The sequence below is a fragment of the Nannobrachium achirus genome (assembly GCF_963921795.1).
Source record: "Nannobrachium achirus genome assembly, chromosome: 8".
NCBI lineage: Eukaryota > Metazoa > Chordata > Actinopteri > Myctophiformes > Myctophidae > Nannobrachium > Nannobrachium achirus.
The window spans coordinates 1878480-1902329 of record NC_137817.1 but is presented as its reverse complement, the minus strand read 5'-3'; the positions used below and the strand labels follow the sequence as shown (position 1 = coordinate 1902329).

The window sequence follows — 23850 nt, the reverse complement described above, 5'->3', positions numbered from 1 at the left end:
TATGTTAGTGGCATGTATGTTAGTGGCATGTGTGTTAGTGGCATGTGTGTTAGTGGCATGTATGTAAGTGACATGTATGTTAGTGGCATGTAAGTGGCATGTTAGTGGCATAAGTGGCATCTATGTTAGTGGCATAAGTGGCATTTATGTAAGTGGCATGTAAGTGGCATTTATGTTAGTGGCATGTTAAGCCCGTATCAGAGTGTACGGTGGAGAGCTATCCACCGGTGGAGAGCTTTCCACCTCAAGTCAGAAAATAAGCGTAGGACATCATAGTCACGGGGCCCACGGTGAAGTCCTTTACCTAGACCGGTTCAGGTCGACCAATCAGTGAACGGGGTGTAGAGCCTGTCTGTCTGATAGTAAAAACAGAGAGATGTGTTGGGACTCGCGGTGGAAAGCTCTCCACCGCGAGGAATGATGTAACGTTGTAGTTTCATGACTCAAAAAGACTCGAAAAGACTACACCGCGGTGTAAAGCCTTCCACCGCCCAGGCGACTATGATGTCGGCTTTAGTGGCATAAGTGGCATTTATGTTAGTGGCATGTTAGTGGCATAAGTGGCATTTTTGTAAGTGGCATGTAAATGGCATAAGTGGCATTTATGTTAGTGGCATGTTAGTGGCATAAGTGGCATTTATGTTAGTGTTATATTAGTGGCATGTTAGTGGCATAAGTGGCATTTTTGTTAGTGGCATGTTAGTGGCATAAGTGGCATTTATGTTAGTGGCATGTTAGTGGCATAAGTTGCATTTATGTTAGTGGCATGTTAGTGGCATAAGTTGCATTTATGTTAGTGGCATGTTAGTGGCATAAGTGGCATTTATGTTAGTGGCATGTTGGTGGCATAAGTGGCATTTATGTTAGTGGTATGTTAGTGGCATAAGTGGCATTTATGTTAGTGGCATGTTAGTGGCATAAGTTGCATTTATGTTAGTGGCATGTTAGTGGCATAAGTTGCATTTATGTTAGTGGCATGTTAGTGGCATAAGTGGCATTTATGTTAGTGGCATGTTGGTGGCATTTATGTTAGTGGCATGTTAGTGGCATAAGTTGCATTTATGTTAGTGGCATGTTAGTGGCATAAGTGGCATTTATGTTAGTGGCATGTTGGTGGCATAAGTGGCATTTATGTTAGTGGCATGTTAGTGGCATAAGTTGCATTTATGTTAGTGGTATGTTAGTGGCATAAGTGGCATTTATGTTAGTGGCATGTTGGTGGCATAAGTGGCATTTATGTTAGTGGCATGTTAGTGGCATAAGTTGCATTTATGTTAGTGGTATGTTAGTGGCATGTACAGATGTGTCATTTCAAATCTTCACCCGTCCTGTCATTGACAAGACAGATTTCCAGGGTATTGGCAGAACATTGAGCTTGTAGATCAGATATTTTTGCTATTTTCATGACCTTCTCTGACTTGAAATTTGAATCTACCTGTGAAGGATGGATGGATTCTGCTTTTCAATGGGAATGGAGTGGTTTCTTGACATTTCCAGATTTCTGCAAAAATACGCTCCGTTCTCCATAACACAAATTAAAAAGTCAAAACAGGGAAAGAAACCTTTCCCTGCCCACCTCGGACCCAAGCTGAGGTGGGCAGCTTTGATGATAGAGAGGACCACTGTGTTTCCACTCTCACTCCAGAGTGGGCCGTGTGCAGGGGCCTGGGATTCTCCGGGCAACAACGTGTAAAGGGTGGATCATCAGAGTAGTAACTTTAAATAAACACACACGCCAAGGCTAAGCTCTGTTTCCTGGTAGGTGAACTTTAAAAGAAGTCACTGATAGTGGAGCAGAGATGAGGAGAGACACGGGATGGATGAGAGAATAACACATTCATTAGAACACGTTGGCTGGATGAAAACACGCACGCACGCACGCGGCACGCACACACACACGCGCACACACACGCGCGCGCACACACACACACACACACGACACGCACACACGCACGCACGCACACACACAGACACACAGAAGAAGTCAACACACAGAGGCAATGCAGCCCCAAAATAACTCCCTTTTCTGCTCTGAACCCGCGCGCTCTCTTTCAGACAAGAAAAGCCTGTTCCTCATTCTGGGCTGCCAAGGGAATCGGTGTTAACGACATGGAGGAGGGGTTCCTTTAAACCCTCTCAGAGCTGAATTAACACCCAGGTTCTTGACGGTGTGGTGTGTAGGAGTCTGCTTGGCTGGGTGTTATCAGCTGAGTGGACGGTGTCCATCCGTCACGGCAGGACAGACAGATCCAGGGTGTTTTTAGGCTCACAGCAGACTGTGTTCTCATACTGCAGGTATTATGGAGTATTAAATTAACAGATAAAACGTGAAGTTGGCCGGCCTGCGCTGGCGCCAGAACTTCCTGTTTTGAACATCTATCATGTCTGGGTATTTCTCTCTGTTTTCTGTGTGCTTAACTCAACCTCTCTGGTGTTTTGCTGCTTTGTGAGGCTGCGTTCAGGAGTTGTGTGTTTAACTCAACCTCTCTGGGTTGCGGTGGAGTGGAGTGGAGTAGTGTGGAGTGGAGTGGAGTGGAGTGGTGTGGTGTGGAGTGGAGTGGAGTGGAGTGGTGTGGAGTGGTGTGGAGTGGAGTGGTGTGGTGTGGAGTGGAGTGGAGTGGAGTGGTGTGTTGTGGTGTTATGTTTTCCTGCTCTGCTGTGAGGCTGCATGCGTTCATGAGTTGAGCCTGAGGTTGTGTCAACTACAATGTCGATTATTAACTTCACTGTTTTAGACCAGTGGTTTTCAACCTGTGGTTCGGGACCCCAGATGATTTAACTTAATGTGCAACATTGTTTTCTCACTCAACAGTAAACAAACCAAAATAAAGTGTATAGAGGGTATCTGCACATTTCTAAAGTGACAATGTAAGGGCTTTTTAATACCTCTATTGACAAATGACATTAGAGGCAACATTTGTGAAAATAGCAGATCTACATGCTCACAACGCCTCGCAACGCGATGCGTTGTGAGCATGTAGATCTGCTATTTTCACAATAGAACTGTGTTATACAAAATGTATGTTATACTCCAAGTGCTCTTCAGGGTCCTCAGTTAAAATAGGTTTATTTTAGGGGTCACGACCTGAAAAGGTTGAGAACCGCTGTTTTACACGTACAGATGTGCCGTTTCAAGGGTTTCAGGCTTTACCGCTCTTTCCCTGTTTTGCCTTTTTCACTTTTATGGAGAATGGAGAGTATTTTAGCAAATGGCAAGAAACCACTCCATTCCCATTGAAAAGCATCCATCTTCATCTGTAGATTGAAACATAGAAGTCAGAGAAGGTCATGAAAATAGCAAAAATAGCTGATCTACAAGCTCAATGTTCTGCCAATCCACTGGAAATCTACTGTCTTGTCAATGGCAGGACGTTGTGAAGATTTGAAATGGAACACCTGTAGCTAAACTAAATGCCCCCCCCCCCCCTCTCTCTCTCTCTCTCTCTCTCTCCTCTCACTGTTTATCTGTTAAACGCCTTTATTTCATTAGGACCTCTTGGATGTGTGTGTGTGTATGCGTGCGTGCGTGTGGATGTGTGTATATTTGTATATTTCTGCGTACAAAGAACATATTCTCTATCCCGTGTCTCTCCTCGTCACTCCCATCTCAAAGCAGGGATCGCTCTAAGTTTAACCATTTAAGTTTGCTCTGGCATCACTATTTTGGCATCATAAAACATCACCAATCTACAACCTTGTAGATCAGCTATTTAGCTTTTTCTTTTTCCCACACAGCATATGGCAATAGGGTGGCTGTGACTATTGGCTCATTTTCCTACTTACTGTATATTGATCCCAAAAGACTGTCCATGGGGTCTATTAGGCAGAAATGCTCCTGTTGTCCAGTTTCCCCAGCAGAACCCAGCAGCTCTCATAGCATAGAGAGGAGCACATAAGCCTATTGCTACTTAAACAAGTTTATTCTTCAGTCTTTAAGGCTCGGACACACGGTAACGCGAGGAGAGGCAGGGGCTGACATTTCTAAAAGGGCCTTTATGTGAAAATATCGATAGCCGACCTCCAAGCTCACAACGCGCCACGCTGCGACGCGTTGTGAGCTTGGAGGTCGGCTATTTCCGGTCCTTGTTACCACACTGAACTAAACATAATCAAGTGAATACCAGGTATGTGAGGCATGGAAAGAGGGGGCATTTGCATATCTCTCACCATAGTAAAAACTGCATTCATGGTCCGGAGAGGACACTTTTTACAGACGGGTAAATGATACTGATTTACTACCAGACTGTGGCATTTTATGAGTTCAGTAGTTTACAATCTAGGCATTTGGCAGACGTTCTTAATTCAGAGCGACTGTGGTTCTCAAAACTTTTATTTTGACCATCATAACTAAACATCATAACATAACTACGGCCATACTCTACCCTGATTGGTCGAGGAGTGGCTGGCTACCTCTGAAAACAGAATCTAGCTATGCTCGTAACACGGGCCATGGTGGAAGTCCTTATATGGTCAGCACACATTCTAGTGAGGAGAATGAATGGAAAATGTACCAATTACATTTTTATTATTTGAATGAAATACAATCACTGAACATACCTTTAACTGTTCATCTTCTCCATCCAGCCGTCATGTCCTCCAGGTCCATCTCTCTCCAGGTCTCCACCAGCTGGGTGCAGTCAGCTGGCAGCTGGCTCTGTGTCTGCTCTTCATCTTCACCATCGTCTACTTCAGCATCTGGAAGGGAGTCAAGACCTCTGGGAAGGTGAGGGCATCATGGCCTGCGGGGGGCGCTGTGGGAAAGGTTTGGTGGTCGGAGACAGTATGGACAGGCCTTTAAGTTAAGGCATAAGAGCTGGGACTTAACACAGCGGGTGCCCAGAATTATTCAACATTTAATTTGCTGGTGCCCATGGCAACCCGCCATTTTACCTACCTTCGAAGTACTGGCGAGAAAAGTAATCCGAGTAAATGTAATCCAAGTATCCTGTTTATTTCGCGAAAATCTTTTCTTTCAGTCAGGACAGTTTTTATCATTTCTAAGCCACAGTGTTTGTGTTACGGCATGTAGAAGAGGCTGCCGTTTTGAGAAAAAAAAGAAAAAAGGAAGAGAATCCGGAGTAATTTCACGCTGCATGTTGGGAAATGGAGTTTGTTTCATCACCGCGGTAGCCAAGTGCAGTAGCTACAGTACAGTATAGTTTACTGTACAACGCGTCGAACGCGTCGTGGGCACACGTAAACATCAAAGAGATTGGCGCGTGGGCACCACGTGGGCGTCCGATGTGTTAAGACAATCAAAATAGAGCCCTTAGTAGCTTAGTAGAACTTGGTAGCGTTCCTGTGGCACAGTGATAAAGTCCCTGGCCACCACCACAGAGGTGACTGTGTGTTCATACAGTACTCCTACAGATTTTGTCCAAAAATCATGCCGCTCGGCACACAGTATCTCTATAGCCATTAAACCAAACGGGTATTTCTTACATTGATGCTCCTACATATTATCATGCAAGCACCAGTTAAAGTTACTTTCCATCCCTCATATATTGTGTGCACAGTGCACACCCCATAACCCACACACTGCACATCATTTCGGAGTTCATTTCAGGTGTTGTGGGTGACCTGGTCTATATTTATATTACATTTATTAGTTAGGGAAAGTTTATTTTTGACCAATAGATTTCCTCACAGATGTGTTCATAAAGGTGTCTACTATCACCTCTGAATTTGTTGCAACCCAACTCCCTTGGGAAACTTTGTGGGAGTAGTGGAAGAAATATGTAACAAAAATAGGCTAATGTGTTCACTTCCGGCAGAAAGCGTGAAAATTTGCACCTAGGGGTATTTGTGTGCGCCGAATTCAAATTGACGGTCCCAAGCACTTTTCCCATGGGATCTGGTGGCTCTAATTCACTTACCATACTAGGGATAAAAGACCCCCCCAAAAAATCTTCTTTAAGTAGCATGTGAGGGGTCTATCTAAGGGGTTTTCATGATTCTGAGTCCATTGCAAGCATTTGTTTTGCACGAAAAACATTCCTTGGGCAAGACATGGACCCTACACAACTGTGAAAAGTGATGACTCATCACTAAACCATAGTTTTGTGGGGTCCATCTCTTGCCCAAGGAATAGTTTTTGTGCAAAACAAATGCTTGCAATGGATTCAGAATCATGAAAACCCCCTAGATAGACCCCTCACATGCTACTTAAAGAAGAGTTTTGGGGGGGTCTTTTTTCCCTAGTATGGTAAAGTGAATTTGAGAAAAGTGCTTAAGACCGTACATTTTTGAATTCAGCGCACAAAAATAGGTGCAAATTTTCACACTTTCTGCCAGAGGTGAACACCTTTTTCACATATTTCTCCCACTAGAGTGAATCAAAGTCGGGGTACCATTGACTTTATGATCAGGGGCAAATAAATAAATAAATCTGCTTAGTAGCATGTGAGGGGGGGTCAAACTAGTTTTTTTTTCATGATTCTGAATCCATTGCAAGGAAAAACATTACTTGGGCTAAAAACAGCCCTCACAAAACTATGGTTTAGTGATACTTTTCACAGTTTTGTGGGTTTTTCCACAAGGTTTCCCAAGGGAGTTGGGTTGGAACAAAGGTGATAGTAGACACCTTTATGAACACATCTGTGAGAAAATCTATCGGTAATTTATTTTCCAGATTGGTCAAAAACTCGGCTAACTTTCCCTAACTATATATTCACTGTAATATTCTGTATGTTCCTGGTAGTGTGGGTGACCTGCATGGTCTTGTTGATCTATATTTATATTTATATTTATATTTATATTTATATTATATTATATTATATTATATTATATTCAGGTAGTGTGGGTGACCTGGTCTTGTTGATCTATATTTATATTATATTTATATATTATTACATTCAGGTAGTGTGGGTGACCTGCATGGTCTTGTTGATCTACATTTATATTATATTTATATATTATTATATTCAGGTAGTGTGGGTGACCTGGTCTTGTTGATCTACATTTATATTATATTTATATATTATTATATTCAGGTAGTGTGGGTGACCTGCATGGTCTTGTTTATCTATATTTATATTATATTTATATATTATTACATTCAGGTAGTGTGGGTGACGGCTACCTTCCCCTACCTGGTCCTCCTCGTCCTATTGGTCCGTGGAGCCACTCTGCCCGGTGCCTGGAGGGGCGTGGTCTTCTACCTCAAACCTGATTGGGAGAAACTCCTCAGCACCACAGTGAGTCAGCCAATAGAATTACATTAAACTCCTCAGCACCACAGTGAGTCAGCCAATAGAAATACATGAAATTAGGGCTGGGATGTGATTCAAAAAATAATCAAATTAATTACAGGCTTTGCAATTAATCACATATTAATATTTAAATCTAAATTTTGCATCCACTGGGCCAAGCAAAGCGCTCTGATTGGCTACTTCTCCATTTGCATTTGTTATCTCTTCTTGGTTGGTGCATCACTATGATCAGTATGCCTGAAACTGAAGGTTCTGTGATGCAAAAACTAAGTGCGATTAAAATGCGTTAATTTTTTTAATCGTGTTAATTTTCTGTAATTAATTAATCGCAATTAATCAGTTAAAGTCCCCGCCCTACATTAAATACATTATTTATTCCCTGAACCTGATAATACTGAATTACATATATTTACATATGATCTCTCTCTCTCTCTCTCTCTCTCTCTCTCTCTCTCTCTCTCTCGTCCAGGTGTGGATAGATGCAGCTGCTCAGATCTTCTTCTCGTTGGGTCCAGGTTTTGGGGTTCTGTTGGCCTACGCCAGTTACAACCCCTTCCACAACAACTGTTACAAGTAGGTTTCAAACCAATAATTTTATTTAAAATATTCTCTGACACATTTTTAGATTGTTTATTTGTCATTTGTCCATCCCGGTGTATATTGATTGATTGCCTGATTGCTTGATTGAATACTCCATTAAAAAGAAAACAAAACAAAACAAGACTGTAGGGCTTGTTTCTGTTGTGGTCCATTGAACTGTAAGCACCTTAACATATCGGGTGACCAGAATTATTCAACATTTAATTTGCTGGTGCCCATGGTAGGGGTGGGCGATACTGGATAAAAGCATTATCACGATATGCTTCATGCAGTATCACGATACACGATATTATCACGATACTGTTTTATGCGAGTTTTTAGGTTTATTATGATTATTAGACCCACACATATATTCTATAGATAATCTATTCATTTGTATGCTGCAGATAGAAAGATAGATAGCCTAATCTATGATTTTTTTAATGATAACATTCAGATTTTTGATTAAACAATTATCATGTTTTACCTCAAAATATTTACTAGTTGGTGTGATGATGGTTCAGGTCATTCAAATGGGTCCCAGAAATGTTTTATGGGTTCCCTTAAAATGTTTTTTGAGTGTTGTGAGCTTGTAGATCGGCTATATTCAAAACAATTTTGCGGGACCTCTCTGGGGGTCTCGACCCACAGGTTGACAACAACCCATGCCTTACCATTGAAACTTGAGGGAAAACAAATTACCTTATGGTTGGTTTATTAGACCCACACAGATATTCTATAGATAATCTATTCATTTTTATGCTGCAGATAGAAAGATAGATAGCCTAATCTATGTTTTTTTTTAATGATAACATTCAGATTTTTGATTAAACAATTATCATTTTTTACCTCAAAATATTTACTAGTTGGTGTGATGATGGTTCAGGTCATTCAAATGGGTCCCAGAAATGTTTTATGGGTTCCCTTGAAATGTTTTTTGAGTGTTGTGAGCTTGTAGATCGGCTATATTCAAAACAATTTGGCGGGACCTCTCTGGGGGTCTCGACCCACAGGTTGACAACAACCCATGCCTTCCATTGAAACTTGAGGGAAAACAAATTACCTTATGACCAACCAAAGTCAGGAGGTTTGTTATGATACAAGCTTTATTTTTAGAGAATTACTCACTCATTATCATCCTAGCTTTTCGCTTTTCTACTAACAATAATGGCATGGTTTTTATAACTAAGCCAATTATGTAATAGACGCAAAATAGACGCGACGATTTGACCGCGATTCGCGACGACACACGCATGCATCAATGGTTAAAACATAAGCACTTTACAAATAGCAGCAAATAGCTACTTGTTTATAGTTAATAAAAAACAGAAGCATGGATTTACAAGGTGATCTAAATCATCTCATCAATACTGCCAGAACACACAGCTATGGATGAGACTCCAGCACAGTTCAGCTTTGCAAGCAGTGAGATGGCTGATAGCGATAGCAGGACGGATAAGTAGTTTGCGTCCTGTTAGTTTAATGCATCCATTATGAAAAATATGCTTCAAAGAATGCAGGCCAAGCTGCATCACTGCTTTAAGTCCCGTGAAAGTGAAACTAAATCGTGGACCACTGTGCCGTGCTCCTGCACAATCACAACTCAGTCAGTCAGTGCTGTAGTAGACACTCTGTAGCCTGTCTGCGTGCTGCACGGGGGAGGGGCCGTGAAAGCAGGGGATAGATCCTCAAACTATATGACACGTTGAGCCGCGACACGTTATAGCTTGTAGATCTGTTCTTTTTGGCGAATTACACCACCGTACTATAGAAGTATAAATTAAGCAATAGAGCTGCGACTCATGGAACGTGCACTCGCTGTATATCCAGAGCCTTTTCTAAATGACTGTTTGTATCACGAGAGAAACGATATTCTGAAATGGCCTATCGTGGCAAAGCTGTATCGCCGAGACGATAATTATCGCCATATCGCCCACCCCTAGCCCATGGCAACCCGTCATTTTACCCACCTTCGAGGTCCTGGCGAAAAAAGTAATCTGAGTAAATGTAATCCAAGTATGTCCTGTTTATTTCACGATAATATTTTCTTTCAGTCAGGACCGTTTTTAAACAATCGTGGTCCACAGCGTTTTTGTAACGGCCGGTGGAAAATGCTGCGTTTTGAACATGAAGGTGGTTTAAAAGTTAGATTAGGAGAAAACTGCATGTTTGTGCAGCAGCGTTACACTGAAGTGAACAAGGCAGACAGGACTTCCCGGTCACGTGATCTCGCGCTGCATTTCGGAAAATGGAGTGTTTTTCGTCACCGCGGTAGCCTGGTACAGTAGCTACAGTACAGTATAGTTTACTGTACAACGCGTCAAACGCGTCAATGGGCACACATAGACATCAAATAGATTGACGCGTTGACACCTTCTGGGCATCCGATGAGTTAACAGAGGCCTCAGTGAAAAGACCTGTCATTCATTGTGTCCTCCAGGGATGCCCTGCTCACCAGCTCAGTGAACTGCATGACCAGCTTCCTCTCTGGGTTTGTGATCTTCACGGTGTTGGGGTACATGGCTGAGATGAGACAGCAGAGTGTGGACACCGTGGCCAAAGACGCTGGTACGCCCCTTTATTAACCCTTCACTATTATAGACTACCACACTGTTGTTCTAGCTAGGTCCTTTTATGTCACGTAAACCTGTTTTCAGTTTTCAGATCAGCTAAGGGATGATGATGACAGAACACATGAAGACTCACCTCTTCAGACTTCATTTTAAATTTTTATCACACGATTTTGTAACCCATTTTTCACCCAGTGCCAATTGCCTATAAGCTTTGATCCTGGGCTCTGCTCTCCCTCTGCAAACCTGGGGTGAGCCCTGAACTGAGCTCATGCTTCCTTCAGTGCATGAGGAGTGCACAGGCCGCTTCTTATCACCTGACAAGGGGGAAGAACATGTTATTCCAACCGGCTGGCCAGGGCGAGGCAGTATAGAGACTAGGATTACTGCATGTTTTTTGTGAGGGTATCTACACGGGGAGAACATGCAAACTCCACACAGGAAGGCCCTTTCACCAACCCCTACAAGCTCACCACTTGTGCTTGTAGATTGGTTATTTTTACAGAAAAAATGTCCTCCTCCACAGGTCATCTATGTAAATAGTAACATAAGTTGAGTTCCCTTCCACAGGTCATCTATACCAGGGGTGCCCAAAAGGTAGATCGTGATCTACCAGTAGATCACCAAGGGTGTACAGGTAGACCACATGACATGCCTCTATAAATATGTAGTTAAAATATAAAAATAATATGTCTTGTCAATATGACATCAAGAAGGGCCTATCAAGCTCCCTTCATGGCTTCTAAAGTAGGCAAACCTCCGATGCAATACTTTGTTCAAGAGTCAGTAGCATTACAAAGAACCCCAAAACCTACTGTACCACTTCCATACAGAATGGGATGAAGACATTTCCCCCAGTATTTCCCATTTATTTCCCCCTTACAGTAAGTGTGTTTGTCTAAAATGTAACGCCAGTGCTGCTATTCCAAAGCTCCCCTCAGGCCCTCAGCTAAAACATTTTGGATGGGTAGATCATGTTGAACTAGTCATTTTAAAAGTAGATCTCACGTCAAAAAAGTGTGGGCACCCCAGATCTACAGTATGTAACGTATCATAACATTGTGTTCCCTTCCCCAGGTCCCAGCCTGCTGTTCATCATCTACGCGGAGGCCATCGCCAACATGCCTGCTGCAACCTTCTTCTCCATCATCTTCTTCCTCATGATCATCATGCTGGGCTTGGACAGCACGGTTAGTGTGGCTGTTACCAATAACTGGAGCCTAGCATAGCATAAACATCTATCACTGGTGCTTTCATTTAATCTTAATCTCAAATTGCCTAGCATGGCTGGACGGTCAGACGCCACAAACGCATCATCCGAATTAGATTGTCCAAGCCTTGAGTAGCCTCGGTACCCAGCCTTTTGTTTTCATTGGCGTTCACCTGGGACGTGCAGAAAGTGTTAGAGAGGCAGGGGCTGAAATGTTTAAAAGGGCCTTTTGGTGGAAATATCGGAAATAGCAGATGTAATGTATGTCTTAGATTATAAAATAACTTGACAGGAGGACCAGATTCAGAATATCAAAGAGTCAATCATTTACTATGTGTCTCTCAGGCGGGTTACAGAACAACATGCAAACACCGGTACATCATGTGACCTTCATATCCGGATCCCAACACTAAGGGTGCCCCTATAGCTCAATACACTACAGCAGACCTCCAAGCTCACAACGCGCCGCAGCGTGACACGTTGTGAACTTGGAGGTCGGCTATTTTCGGTGCTTGATACCACACTGAACTAAGCATAAGCAAGTGAATACCGGAGATGCGGCGTAACGGCATGGGAGAGTTCAGGAGAGTTTGGACAAGGCAATTCTCTTGAATGCTGCCTTCAGGTATGGCATGGAAAGAAGGTGCATTTGTGTTTCTTTCACCACAGTAAAAACTGCATTCATGGTCTGGAGAGGGCACTTGACGGATAAAAGGGCAGGGGCTCAAGCCCCCTTTGATGACCTTGTGTTCACGTCCCTGCTCTAGACCATAATCAGCCTCTGTTAGGGCAGGCTAAGCCTTGAGTGACAGACTGCTCTGGCTGCGTACTGACCTGAACATCTGTTAAAAGTAAAGCTGTACGAGGCTCACCAGCAGTAATTAATGGGATGAACCCTGCTTATATATCCCTGTTGCAATATTACAACATTTGTATTTTATCCAAAAAAAGGTTTAAATGATTGTATTTTTGCTCGCCCTACCACCTAAACATCACCATTAAATCCTATTGTTTAGTATTACAATGCCATTGGCCAGGATATTTGCATATGAATACCCGCCACAGAGGCTGACATTCACACCACTTAAAGATCTCTGGAGTCCAGAGTCTGGACGAACAACATCTCACTTTTTTACTGAAGTAAAATGCCTGTAATAATGTTTTCGGTGATCATTAGAATGTCTAGAACATGTACATATGTTATTATTTTTGAAAAATATCCCCAATATGTAAATTATAGCATGATTTATGACTTAAATCCTTACAAAAACACACACACATATATATATATATATATATATATATATATATATATATAAAAACATTAAATGTTCCTCTCCAAAATACTCATACAGCACCATCTGACAGGTAAAAAAAAAAAAGATTTGTTCAAGTATTTACATTTTTGGGTCTTACAGGGATATTATACTTTATATTATAATCCCTTGTCGATCAATCTCGATATTTGTTAGTTTTTTGTCCTCATCTTTTGGAGTATTTTTTCTTTTCTTTTTCATCTCACCTGCCAAGGTGTTAAAGGCTTTATTAAAGCTATTATTTGCGTACAGCAGGGTCGTGGTCGCGGTGGGTCAACAACACGCAGCGCGGCACAGCTCTCCTATCGTGGTGTGATATAAGGTTATTGTTGTCTCGCTGTGAGGCGGTGCTTATCTGGCTGCTGTGTGATACCCAGCTGTGAGGACCTGCATGCTGTTTATCTGCTGTAAGGTCCTGGAAGAGGCTTATCACACAGAGATAATCAGAGCTGCTGTTGTTGTGTGTCCAGGAGGATATTACTGCTGCCAGCCGGGCTCCGTTTCAGCGTTGATTTTGTCGACTAAAACTATGACGAAAAATGTTTGTCGACTGCGTTTTTTTCACTGACGAAAACTAAATAAAAACTAAGCTGTGATGACTACAACTAAGACTAAACATATTGAACATTTTGTCAACAAAATAAAAACTAGACTAAAACATTAGGGAGAGTCATTTTATGTTTGGTTGCTCTCATCTGTTGCGTGCTGAAAATAGCCGATCTACAAGCTCACAATGTTGTGAGCTTGTAGATCTGCTATTTTCAGCACACAACCAACCAAGTGTAAAATCAGTCATTACGACGCCATCAAGGCCTGCCAAAATACATTTCATTTGACTAAATCAACTGTAGATTTAGTCGCCTAAAATCTAATGATATTTAGTTGACTAAAACGAATACTTTTCAGGTGACCATTATGACTAAAACTAAATTACATTTTATTCAAAAGACTATGACTAAAACTAAATCAAACGTTGCTGTCAAAAACAACACTGGTCCGTTTGTGATTCTAAAAGAGCCCATGTTAATTCATGCTAGCGTTGCTGAGCTGGGAGCAGTGCAGTGTAAAGTTCTGATACATGTAGCAATTCTTTCATCCATATCGACCAGCAACGACCAGAGGCGTCAGTTGGGTCTGGCAATTGGCAGCGTCATTGGATTCATCTTTTTTGTGCCTTCACACGTGCAAGACACCTGCAAGATACCTTATCAACAAGCATGAATTTATTTTAGGAAGTACATTTTATTTTTTTCCCATTTGACTAAGGTATGGAAGTTGCCATACCCAATTGACGCCTCTGGTCGTTGCTGGTTGATATTGATGAAACAAATGTCTATGTGTGCTTAAGGAAGTAAACACAGCAGGAAGTGGTCACAGAGAATGTGTCTTGTTACAGACAAAAAAAGATTCAGTTCCGCTTCCATTCCCAACCTGGGAATTTCACAATTTATCTGTGGAACCAAGTCAAACTAAATGTAATGCCTCGACTCCTACAATAGGCTATGCATATAGGCCAGTTTGTTCTACTTCCGGGCCTCTTTCGACTTCCTTCACTGGTGTTATCGATGATACTAATGAAGGCTCTGTTCCATTCTGGTCAAACAGAGTCAGGGTGCTGATATTGTGCATTATTGCTCACTGGTGGGTCTCAAAGTGTCCTTGAGTGGTTTCCAAATGTCCCCATACAGGTGTGTAACTCTGAGAGTGTAGAAATGTTGATTCCATTTGTTGATTCCATTTGTACAGAGTTATGGGGGTCCTTGAAATTAAAGAACCACTGTACAATAAATCAAACAGAGCCTTAATTAGTATCATCAGTAACACCTGTGAAGGAAGTCGAAAGAGGCCCGGAATTAGAACAAAATGGCGTATATGCATATAGGCTATTCCTAGAGCTTGTCAAGGTGGAAGGTCCCCAGTTCACATAATGATTATTTTAGCGGGGGAGTCATGGCCTGAAAAGGTTGAGAACCACCGGCCTAAACACTGGCTTGGCTTCAGTGTTCATTTAGGTGACTAAGACTAAAAGACTACGATTTTTGATATTTAGTCCTAAGACTAAGACTAAGACTAAACAATTTCAGAAGACTAGTCTAAGACTAAATGGTGTGTCATTCAAAAGACTAAGTCTAAAATAGAATTTGCTGAAAATAATGAACACTGTTTATCTTCTCTCCCTTCCTGGGTGTTGTGTTGTTGTCTCTCCTCCAGTTTGCTGGTCTGGAAGGCGTCATCACAGCCATGCTGGATGAGTTCCCTCACATCCTGGCCAAGAGGAGGGAATGGTTCGTCTTTGGTCTGGTGTGTGTCTGCTACCTGGGAGCCCTGTCCACACTGACCTATGTAAGTTACACCACTAGGGGGCGCTGTCCACACTCACATATGCAAGTTACAACTCATTACAAACAGGAGGCACTGTCCACCCTCACATACTATGTAAATTACACCACTAGGGTATGCTGTCCACACTTACATAATGTAAGTTAAATGCCTAAACTGTAAATTGAGGTAACAGCCTCTTAGCCGTGGTAAAATCATTGTAAACCATGGACTTGTGTAGCTTATTACAAACATGGCAGTGTGAAAATGATGTAAATCCCAATTAACAACGATGGTGAGGAGAAATGCGATGAACGATAGCAACACATTCATAATGTACATGACGTTGTGTGTGTGTGTGTGTGTGTGTGTGTGTGTGTGTGTGTGTGTGTGTGTGTGTGTGTGTGTGTGTGTGTGTGTGTGTGTGTGTGTGTGTGTGTGTGTGTGTGTGTGTGCGTGCGTGCGTGCGCGCGCGCGTGCGTGCGTGCGTGCGTGCGCGTTCAGGGAGGAGCCTTCGTGGTGAAGCTCTTCGAGGAGTACGCTACAGGACCGGCTGTCATCACGGTGGTTCTGCTGGAAATCATTGCTGTGTCCTGGTTCTACGGTAAATACAATACTGATACTGGTTTTAAATACTGATAGTGTTTTGTATCATAAATACCTAAGGCCTAAAATAAAGTGTAATGGTTCACTGGCCTGGAATTTCATCATTTTAGGGGCGTGGCCACTTGGCCTTTGGTGTTGTCCATTGTTTGAGGGCACAAAGGCCAAATGCCAGGGCAGGAAGGCCATCAAATAAAACAAGATGTTAGTACATTGAAAGAATTTGTTGAATTTAAGGGTTAGGGATGATAACCTAATCTGCAGTGAAATAGATAAATGATGGTATTTACAATCTGATCCATGCTCAGCCCTGCACCAATCAAAGTCACTGGATTGGTTTAAAGACGGGGACTCGGGGGAGTTAAGATTTCAGAATCTCAACAAAAGACACTGGTGTCTACATGACAAGAAAGAGACACTGGTGTCTACATGACAAGAAAGAGACACTGGTGTCTACATGACAAGAAAGAGACACTGGTGTCTACATGACAAGAAAGAGACACTGGTGTCTACATGACAAGAAAGAGACACTGGTGTCTACATGACAAGAAAGAGACACTGGTGTCTACATGACAAGAAAGAGACACTGGTGTCTACTGTCTACATATTGACCAGAAAGAGACAGAGCAGAAAGTGGTCCAGTCAGCTGGGGCCTCAGGTCATGCCATTGGTTTGAGGGGCATTAAGGCCACTGTGGCCTCAGGTCATGCCATTGGTTTGAGGGGCATTAAGGCCACTGTGGTCTCAGGTCATGCCATTGGTTTGAGGGGCATTAAGGCCACTGTGGCCTCAGGTCATGCCATTGGTTTGAGGGGCATTAAGGCCACTGTGGCCTCAGGTCATGCCATTGGTTTGAGGGGCATTAAGGCCACTGTGGTCTCAGGTCATGCCATTGGTTTGAGGGGCATTAAGGCCACTGTGGCCTCAGGTCATGCCATTGGTTTGAGGGGTATTAAGGCCAAACTGAGGGGCAACGGCGGGCATGGCCTTCATGACCTCCATGACATTCCTGCCCTGATGCTCCATAAGGAGTCTATTATTATTAACAGTAAAATAAACAGTAATGTTTATATTATTCCAAACCCATTAGTGCTCATCCATCAGCCTGACATCTGAACATGACTTACAGTGCAGTTCCTGCACATTCCTGTGGGGGTTGCACAACACCTCTGATAAGTGTTTCCTGGTAAACACGCTCACACACGCACGCACGCACACACACGCTCACACACACGCACACACACACACACGCATGCACACACACACACACACACACACACACACACACACACACACACACACACACACACACACACACACACACACACACACACACACATGCTGTAATGATAAGGAAGCTGTGATTAATGGCGTTCTGTTCTCTGGGGTTTCTCAACCTATGGTCCATGGACCACCCAGGGGTCCAAGCAGACCAGCACAGGTCTGTAACACTAAAGGTCCGTTCACACTGAGCACTATCACTCTCTATACACAACTGGAACTACAACTTTAAATGTATAGTTTTAAAGATCGATTTTCTTTCGTCAAGTGGATGGCAGCATTCACACCTGTAGTTGGTGCCCGCTGGGAATGGAGCTTTAAGAGTGTACAGGGTCCATTTGGTTCCATTTGTACACATTTACACTGGGGATTTTACTGTGCAGATTGGGGGGGGGGGGGGGGGGGGGGGGGGTCGCCAAGATAGCACAAGGTATCAAATGGAGTTGCGAGTAAGATATCCCCCTTTTTTATTTCCATTTCCTAAATTAAAAAAATATATATTTGTATTGTTTCAAAAGATTTGTAAAAAAAAAAATAGAAAAGAACGAATGAAAATATCAGATCCATAAGTACGGTAGATCTGTATTTTTAACTAGTTTGGGTCCCGGGAAAACGTATGTCATTTCTCTTTTGGGTCTTGAGCTCAAAATGTTTAGGAACCCTTAGGTTTACTTGTCTTTAACCATTATTTTATGCTTTAGGTATTTGAAAAATAGCAGATATGCAAGTTCACACTTGTAGGTCAGCTATGTTTTTAAATGATGAAAATGTGTGCAAGTCTTTGAATATTTTTTACCAGATTCTATAAATGTCCTTCTACTAAATCAGTGGTTCTCAAACTTTTTCATGTCAAGGACCCCCAAAATTAGTATGTATTTGGCCGTGGACCCCCATCTCAAAATGAACAACATATTTTGAGAAGCAAATATTTGAGTTACAAATGTTCACTTTTAATATAATCAAAGATTTGCATAAAAAAAAGTGCTATTTTTTTTTTGTTAGTTGAAGCATAAAATAATGTTTCCAGGTCTAAAGCAGTCAGAATCACTGATCTAAACTAAAGCGTAAAGCCCTGATCTACTATAGCTCTGCAGACTGTAACCAAATGGACCCCCGGCCGGTCCCCGAGCCTACAGTTGACCAACCGGAGCTCTCTCTGTGCCTCCAGGAAATGTCTTCATAATGAAGAACGCCTGACACTACTTTACTGTGTAATGGAGGCAAATTGAATATAATTGGAATAATTGTCTCTGCGTGTGTGTTTGTGTACGTGTGCGTGTGTGCGTGTGTGGATGTGTGCGTGCGTGCGTGCGTGTGTGTGTGTGTGTGTGTGCGTGCGTGCGTGCATGTGTGTGTGTGTACGTGCACACTACAGGTACCAACAGGTTCTGTAGTGACGTTCAGGTCATGCTGGGGTTTCGTCCAGGATGGTTCTGGAGAATCTGCTGGGTGGCCATCTGTCCCTGCTTCCTACTGGTAACACACACACACACGCACACACACACACACACGCACACACACACACACACGCACACACACACACACACACACACACACACACACACACACACACACACACACACACATACACACACACACACACACACACACAGAGTTAGACCAGGGGGGTCCCCAATTTATTTTGGGGGGTTTACAATTATTATCTTATTAATGTGCAACATTCTTTTGAGCATGTAGATCTGCTATTTCCCAATAGAACCGTGTTATACACAATGTAATGCCTCAACTCTTAGTGCTCGTCAGGGTGGGGGGTCCCCAGTTAAAACATGATTATTTGGAGGGTCACAGCCTGAAAAGGTTGAGAACCACTGAGTTAAGCCCTTTGCAAACAGGACAGTTGCGGGTTTTTTTCTCGTTTGCTGAATGAATAAAATGCATTGGAATTGGTGTGCAAGGCTGTGCCGAATCGGTGCTGCGGATCCCAAAAGGAGTCATAAAAGGAGTGATGAGTTTTTTACCGCATGCAACAAGATGCACAAATCGAACTGGGTTCGATCAAGAAAAAAACGCACGGCCGCAGCCACTCGTCGCACGGCTAATTCGGATCCGGTGTGCATGAGGTCGTAGAGAATCATTGTTTTCTTTTAAAAAAACACGCAGAACTATGCAAATCTATACTCTGCACCCAACGGAAAACCACAAACAATGCTTTTATTTTATTTTGACACTTGCTTTGGCAATGTAAACGTATGTTTTCTCATGCCAATAAAGCTCCTTTGAATTTGAAATTGAGTTGAGTTAAGGTGGATATGAGGCTGTCTAACCGTGGTGTTCTTCTTCATGTGCTTCCAGTTCATCATCATCAGCTTCCTGGCGTTTCCTCCGGAGGTCCGGCTGTTTGACTACGACTACCCACCGTGGACCACCCTGCTGGGGTACTGCATCGGGGTCTCCTCCTTCATCTGTGTGCCCGCCTACATGGTGTACCACCTGCTGAACGCCAAGGGCACCTTTAAACAGGTACATATACCACCTGCTCAATGAATGCCACCTTTAAACAGGTACATATACCACCTGTTGTATGCCAATGCACCTTTAAACAGGTAGATATACCACCTGTTGTATGCCAATGCACCTTTAAACAGGTAGATATACCACCTGCTGAATGCCAATGCACCTTTAAACAGGTATACCACCTGTTGTATGCCAAGGGCACCTTTAAACAGGTAGATATACCACCTGCTGAATGCCAAGGCTCCTTTAAACAGGTACATATACCACCTGCTGAACGCCAAGGGCACCTTTAAACAGGTACATATACCACCTGCTGAACGCCAAGGGCACCTTTAAACAGGTAGATATACCACCTGCTGAATGCCAAGGCTCCTTTAAACAGGTACATATACCACCTGCTGAACGCCAAGGGCACCTTTAAACAGGTAGATATACCACCTGCTGAACGCCAAGGGCACCTTTAAACAGGTAGATATACCACCTGCTGAACGCCAAGGGCACCTTTAAACAGGTAGATATACCACCTGCTGAACGCCAAGGGCACCTTTAAACAGGTACATATACCACCTGCTGAACGCCAAGGGCACCTTTAAACAGGTAGATATACCACCTGCTCAATGCCAAGGGCACCTTTAAACAGGTACATATACCACCTGCTCAATGCCAAGGCACCTTTAAACAGGTAGATATACCACCTGTTGTATGCCAAGGGCACCTTTAAACAGGTACATGTACCACCTGCTCAATGCCAAGGGCACCTTTAAACAGGTAGATATACCACCTGCTCAATGCCAAGGGCACCTTTAAACAGGTACATATACCACCTGTTGTATGCCAAGGCTCCTTTAAACAGGTACATATACCACCTGTTGAATGCCAAGGGCACCTTTAAACAGGTAGATATACCACCTGTTGAATGAATGCACCTTTAAACAGGTACATATACCACCTGCTGAACGCCAAGGCACCTTTAAACAGGTAGATATACCACCTGTTGAATGAATGAATGCACCTTTAAACAGGTACATATACCACCTGCTCAATGCCAAGGGCACCTTGCTGACAGTTTTACTGAACGAGCATTCGTATTGGCTTTGAGGAACAGGAACGTCCGTAGCAGTAAAAGAGTTAAACAGGTAGATATACCACCTGCTGAATGTCAAGGCAACTTTAAACGGGTAGATAATAGGGGTGTGCCGATATTGCTTCCTCACAATACGATATCTGTGGCGATATTAGGCTCTCGATAAAAAATAATATCACGATATTTGATATATTGCAAAAAATGTCATCAACGATATATCACGATATATGAAAATGAAAAAATAACCATAAAGCAAAAATCTGAAATGATACATTATAATAATTGTATCCACAACTTTCCAACATCCCATGGTGCATTGCGCACAATGTGCAGGCAGCTTCCGGCGCCGCAGCCGAGAGTGATCTACAAGCTCACAACGGTTGCATCTGCGACGCGATGTGAGCTTGTATGTCTGCTGTTAACCGGAAGTGTCCCGCAAATAATGCTACAGTAAATTCTCGCGGAAACGGGTGGATAAATTGGCTAATAAGTAGATGAATCTTGCCTCCTCAAACAGTAAACAAACACTGACTGCAACTTTGTAACCTGCCAACAATGTGTCTGTCCACAACAATGGGTACTAACTACTCAATCCATAACTAAAAAGCATGTAGTGAAAATGTATTTGATAAGAATCATAAAATAAGATTGACACTAGGGCATTCACCAAATATTCGAATATTCGAATATCAAAGTCACTATATTCAACGTTGTTCACCGGAGTCGAATATTCGCTTTTTTAAAATAATTTTTTATTGTTTTCTCTTTAAAAAATCTATAGTTTATAAAGCTTGGCTGGATAGGAAGTCATAAGAATGAGTTGTCAATGCCCCTGATTTTTGAATTTGTTAATGCTCTATACCAAGGGGTTCTCAAACCTTTTTAGGCCGTGACCCCCAAAATAAACATATTTGAACTGGGGACCCCCACCCTGACAAGCACTGGGGACCCCCACCCTGACAAGCACTTGGAATTGTAGGTATTACATTTAATGTGACTCGGTTCCACAGATAAATATTGTAAAAATAGCGTCGCGAGGAGTTGTGGGCACGTTGTGAGCCTATTGCTCACTTAATATTTGACAGTTTGGCCAGTCCTGTCGAATATTTGACTATTCCAATACTTTGAGGTCGAATAATTCTAATACTAAAAATCACTATTCGTGAATGCCCTAATTGCTGAATGGATGGAAATTGAAGCAGTGTGTTGAAATAAAGAGTTTATATCGCTCATTTTGTCAGCCGGTGCAATATTTTCCCCACTATTATTGGTTGTGTATATACCACGTGACTCGGGAAACTCCTGTTTGGCACATATACGGCCGAGACATATTAAATAAACCTCATGTAACAGTGTGTGTGTGTGTGTGTGTGTGTGTGTGTGTGTGTGTGTGTGTGTGTGTGTGTGTGTGTCTGTGTGTGTGTGTGTGTGTGTGTGTGTGTGTGTGTGTGTGTGTGTGTGTGTGTGTGTGTGTGTATCATTCTGACCTGTCACTGGCCTCATCTCTTTGTTCACTGTTTACACACACACACACACACACACACACACACACACACACACACACACACACACACACACACACACACGTTGACAGAGTGTGTCAGTGGCATTGTGCGCTGGCAGCAGAGTCAACACAGTCTGTGTGTGCACTGTTCTCTTTGGTGTGTGTGTGCGTGTGTGTGTGTGTGTGTGTGTGTGTGTGTGTGTGTGTGTGTGTGTGTGTGTGTGTGTGTGTGTGTGTGTGTGTGTGTGTGTGTGTGTGTGTGTGTGTGTGTGTGTGTGTGTGTGTGTGTGTAAACATCGTAGACGTAACGTTTCATAAGATGCCGCCTCCTCTGATTGGCTAGCTTGGGATCGACATCATTTCCTGGGTTTTTGATCCGGTCTGGAGTGAACGTTAACATCATCAGGAGCATGGTTCTGTGCATCTCCTAAATTATTCCCATAAAGTTTAAAATTAGTTTAAATTGGTATAACTAGAAGCGTCTAGTCGGGGGCCGGCAAACTCGGGAATGATGTAAATAGGGAATGAATGCTCCGCCCTGTTCTCGAGATACGCGGATTACATACATACATACACACTCACAGAGATTTTTTGTTGACTCATGTGACGTACGTGATGTCAGGGCCTTTTATGAAGTGATGTCACAATGAGTCAGCGCTTGCTCCGGTCCCTCCGGAACAGCCTGATGTCAGACATCATCGCCGCATTACGGAGATTCCAAACGTTTTGCGCCGGTTCCGGAAAACCGCATATCGGGTCGGGTCAAAGCCTAGCTAAGAACGTAGGCAAAGATCTGAGCTATCTGCATGCGAAATATAGAGTCTTTAGAACCAACCATGTGCTGTCAGGGCTCTTTCATGCGATTCGGGCCAATTCGGCTTCAATTAGTAGTCAGGATTGTTAAGTTTCTTTTGGTATAATACTTCATCTTCTATTCTAACTTGTAGCTCGACTAGCGAGAACAAACTCATTGATTCACATTATGTGGGGAACTAAAAGACAAGTTACTTTATGTTTGTTTGTGCTCGGGTGTTGCACTCTGAAAATAGCACATCTACAAGCTCACATAAACTGTATTATTCATTCAGCATGCAACCACGTGTAAACTCATGCATTACGCTGCCATCAAGGCAAACCGCCACAATACATTTCTGAGGACAAAATCAACTGCAGATTTAGTTGTCTAAAATCTCTACCAAACTTGGGAAACTTGTATTTGGCACCAAGTGTGTTAAAAGGGAATAAATAATTGTCTAAACAGAACTTACAAAAACACATTTGTTGTGAGGAATATGTAGGCAAGGGTAGCTTGGTAGGCATGTAGAACTTTAGAAGCAAAATGCAGCACTTTCTTCTTTTAAATATATGCCCTGTTTAATCTCTCTCTCTCTCTCTCTCTCTCTCTCTCTCTCTCTCTCTCTCTCTCTCCCTCCCTCCCTCCCTCTCTCTCTTTCTCTCTCTCTCTCCCCCCCCCCTCTCCTCTCTCTCTCTCTCTCTCCCTCCCTGTGTCTCTCTATGTCTCTCGCCCAGCGCCTGTTGAAGAGCATAACTCCTGTTCCCAGCAGTGAAGGCCACAGAGACCTGATCATCACCAACGCTGTGTGACACGCTAGCGCCACCCGGTGGCCGCGCTGCACAACTACTGGACCAGGGGGCTAAAAGCTGTCTGTCTGTCTGTCTGTCTGTCTGTCTGTCTGT

The 23850-nt window shown here is 42.9% G+C and overlaps 1 protein-coding gene across 4 annotated transcripts in view; it reads left to right on the top strand.

Annotated features, from left to right (window-relative positions):
* slc6a4a (solute carrier family 6 member 4a) overlaps positions 1 to 23850 on the top strand; it is a 75255-nt gene that overhangs the window by 51154 nt on the left and 251 nt on the right. For all 4 annotated transcript variants that reach the window (XM_080732181.1, XM_080732182.1, XM_080732180.1 and 1 more), the window contains 10 exons: positions 4585 to 4723; positions 7062 to 7196; positions 7681 to 7784; positions 10231 to 10358; positions 11438 to 11550; positions 15098 to 15229; positions 15710 to 15809; positions 18465 to 18565; positions 19403 to 19570; positions 23683 to 23850. The exon at positions 23683 to 23850 is cut by the window's right edge and continues 251 nt beyond it. In XM_080732181.1, the coding sequence (XP_080588307.1) occupies positions 4585 to 4723; positions 7062 to 7196; positions 7681 to 7784; positions 10231 to 10358; positions 11438 to 11550; positions 15098 to 15229; positions 15710 to 15809; positions 18465 to 18565; positions 19403 to 19570; positions 23683 to 23757 (1195 nt within the window). In that variant the 3' untranslated portion in view covers positions 23758 to 23850. The remainder of the gene's footprint in view (positions 1 to 4584; positions 4724 to 7061; positions 7197 to 7680; positions 7785 to 10230; positions 10359 to 11437; positions 11551 to 15097; positions 15230 to 15709; positions 15810 to 18464; positions 18566 to 19402; positions 19571 to 23682) is intronic.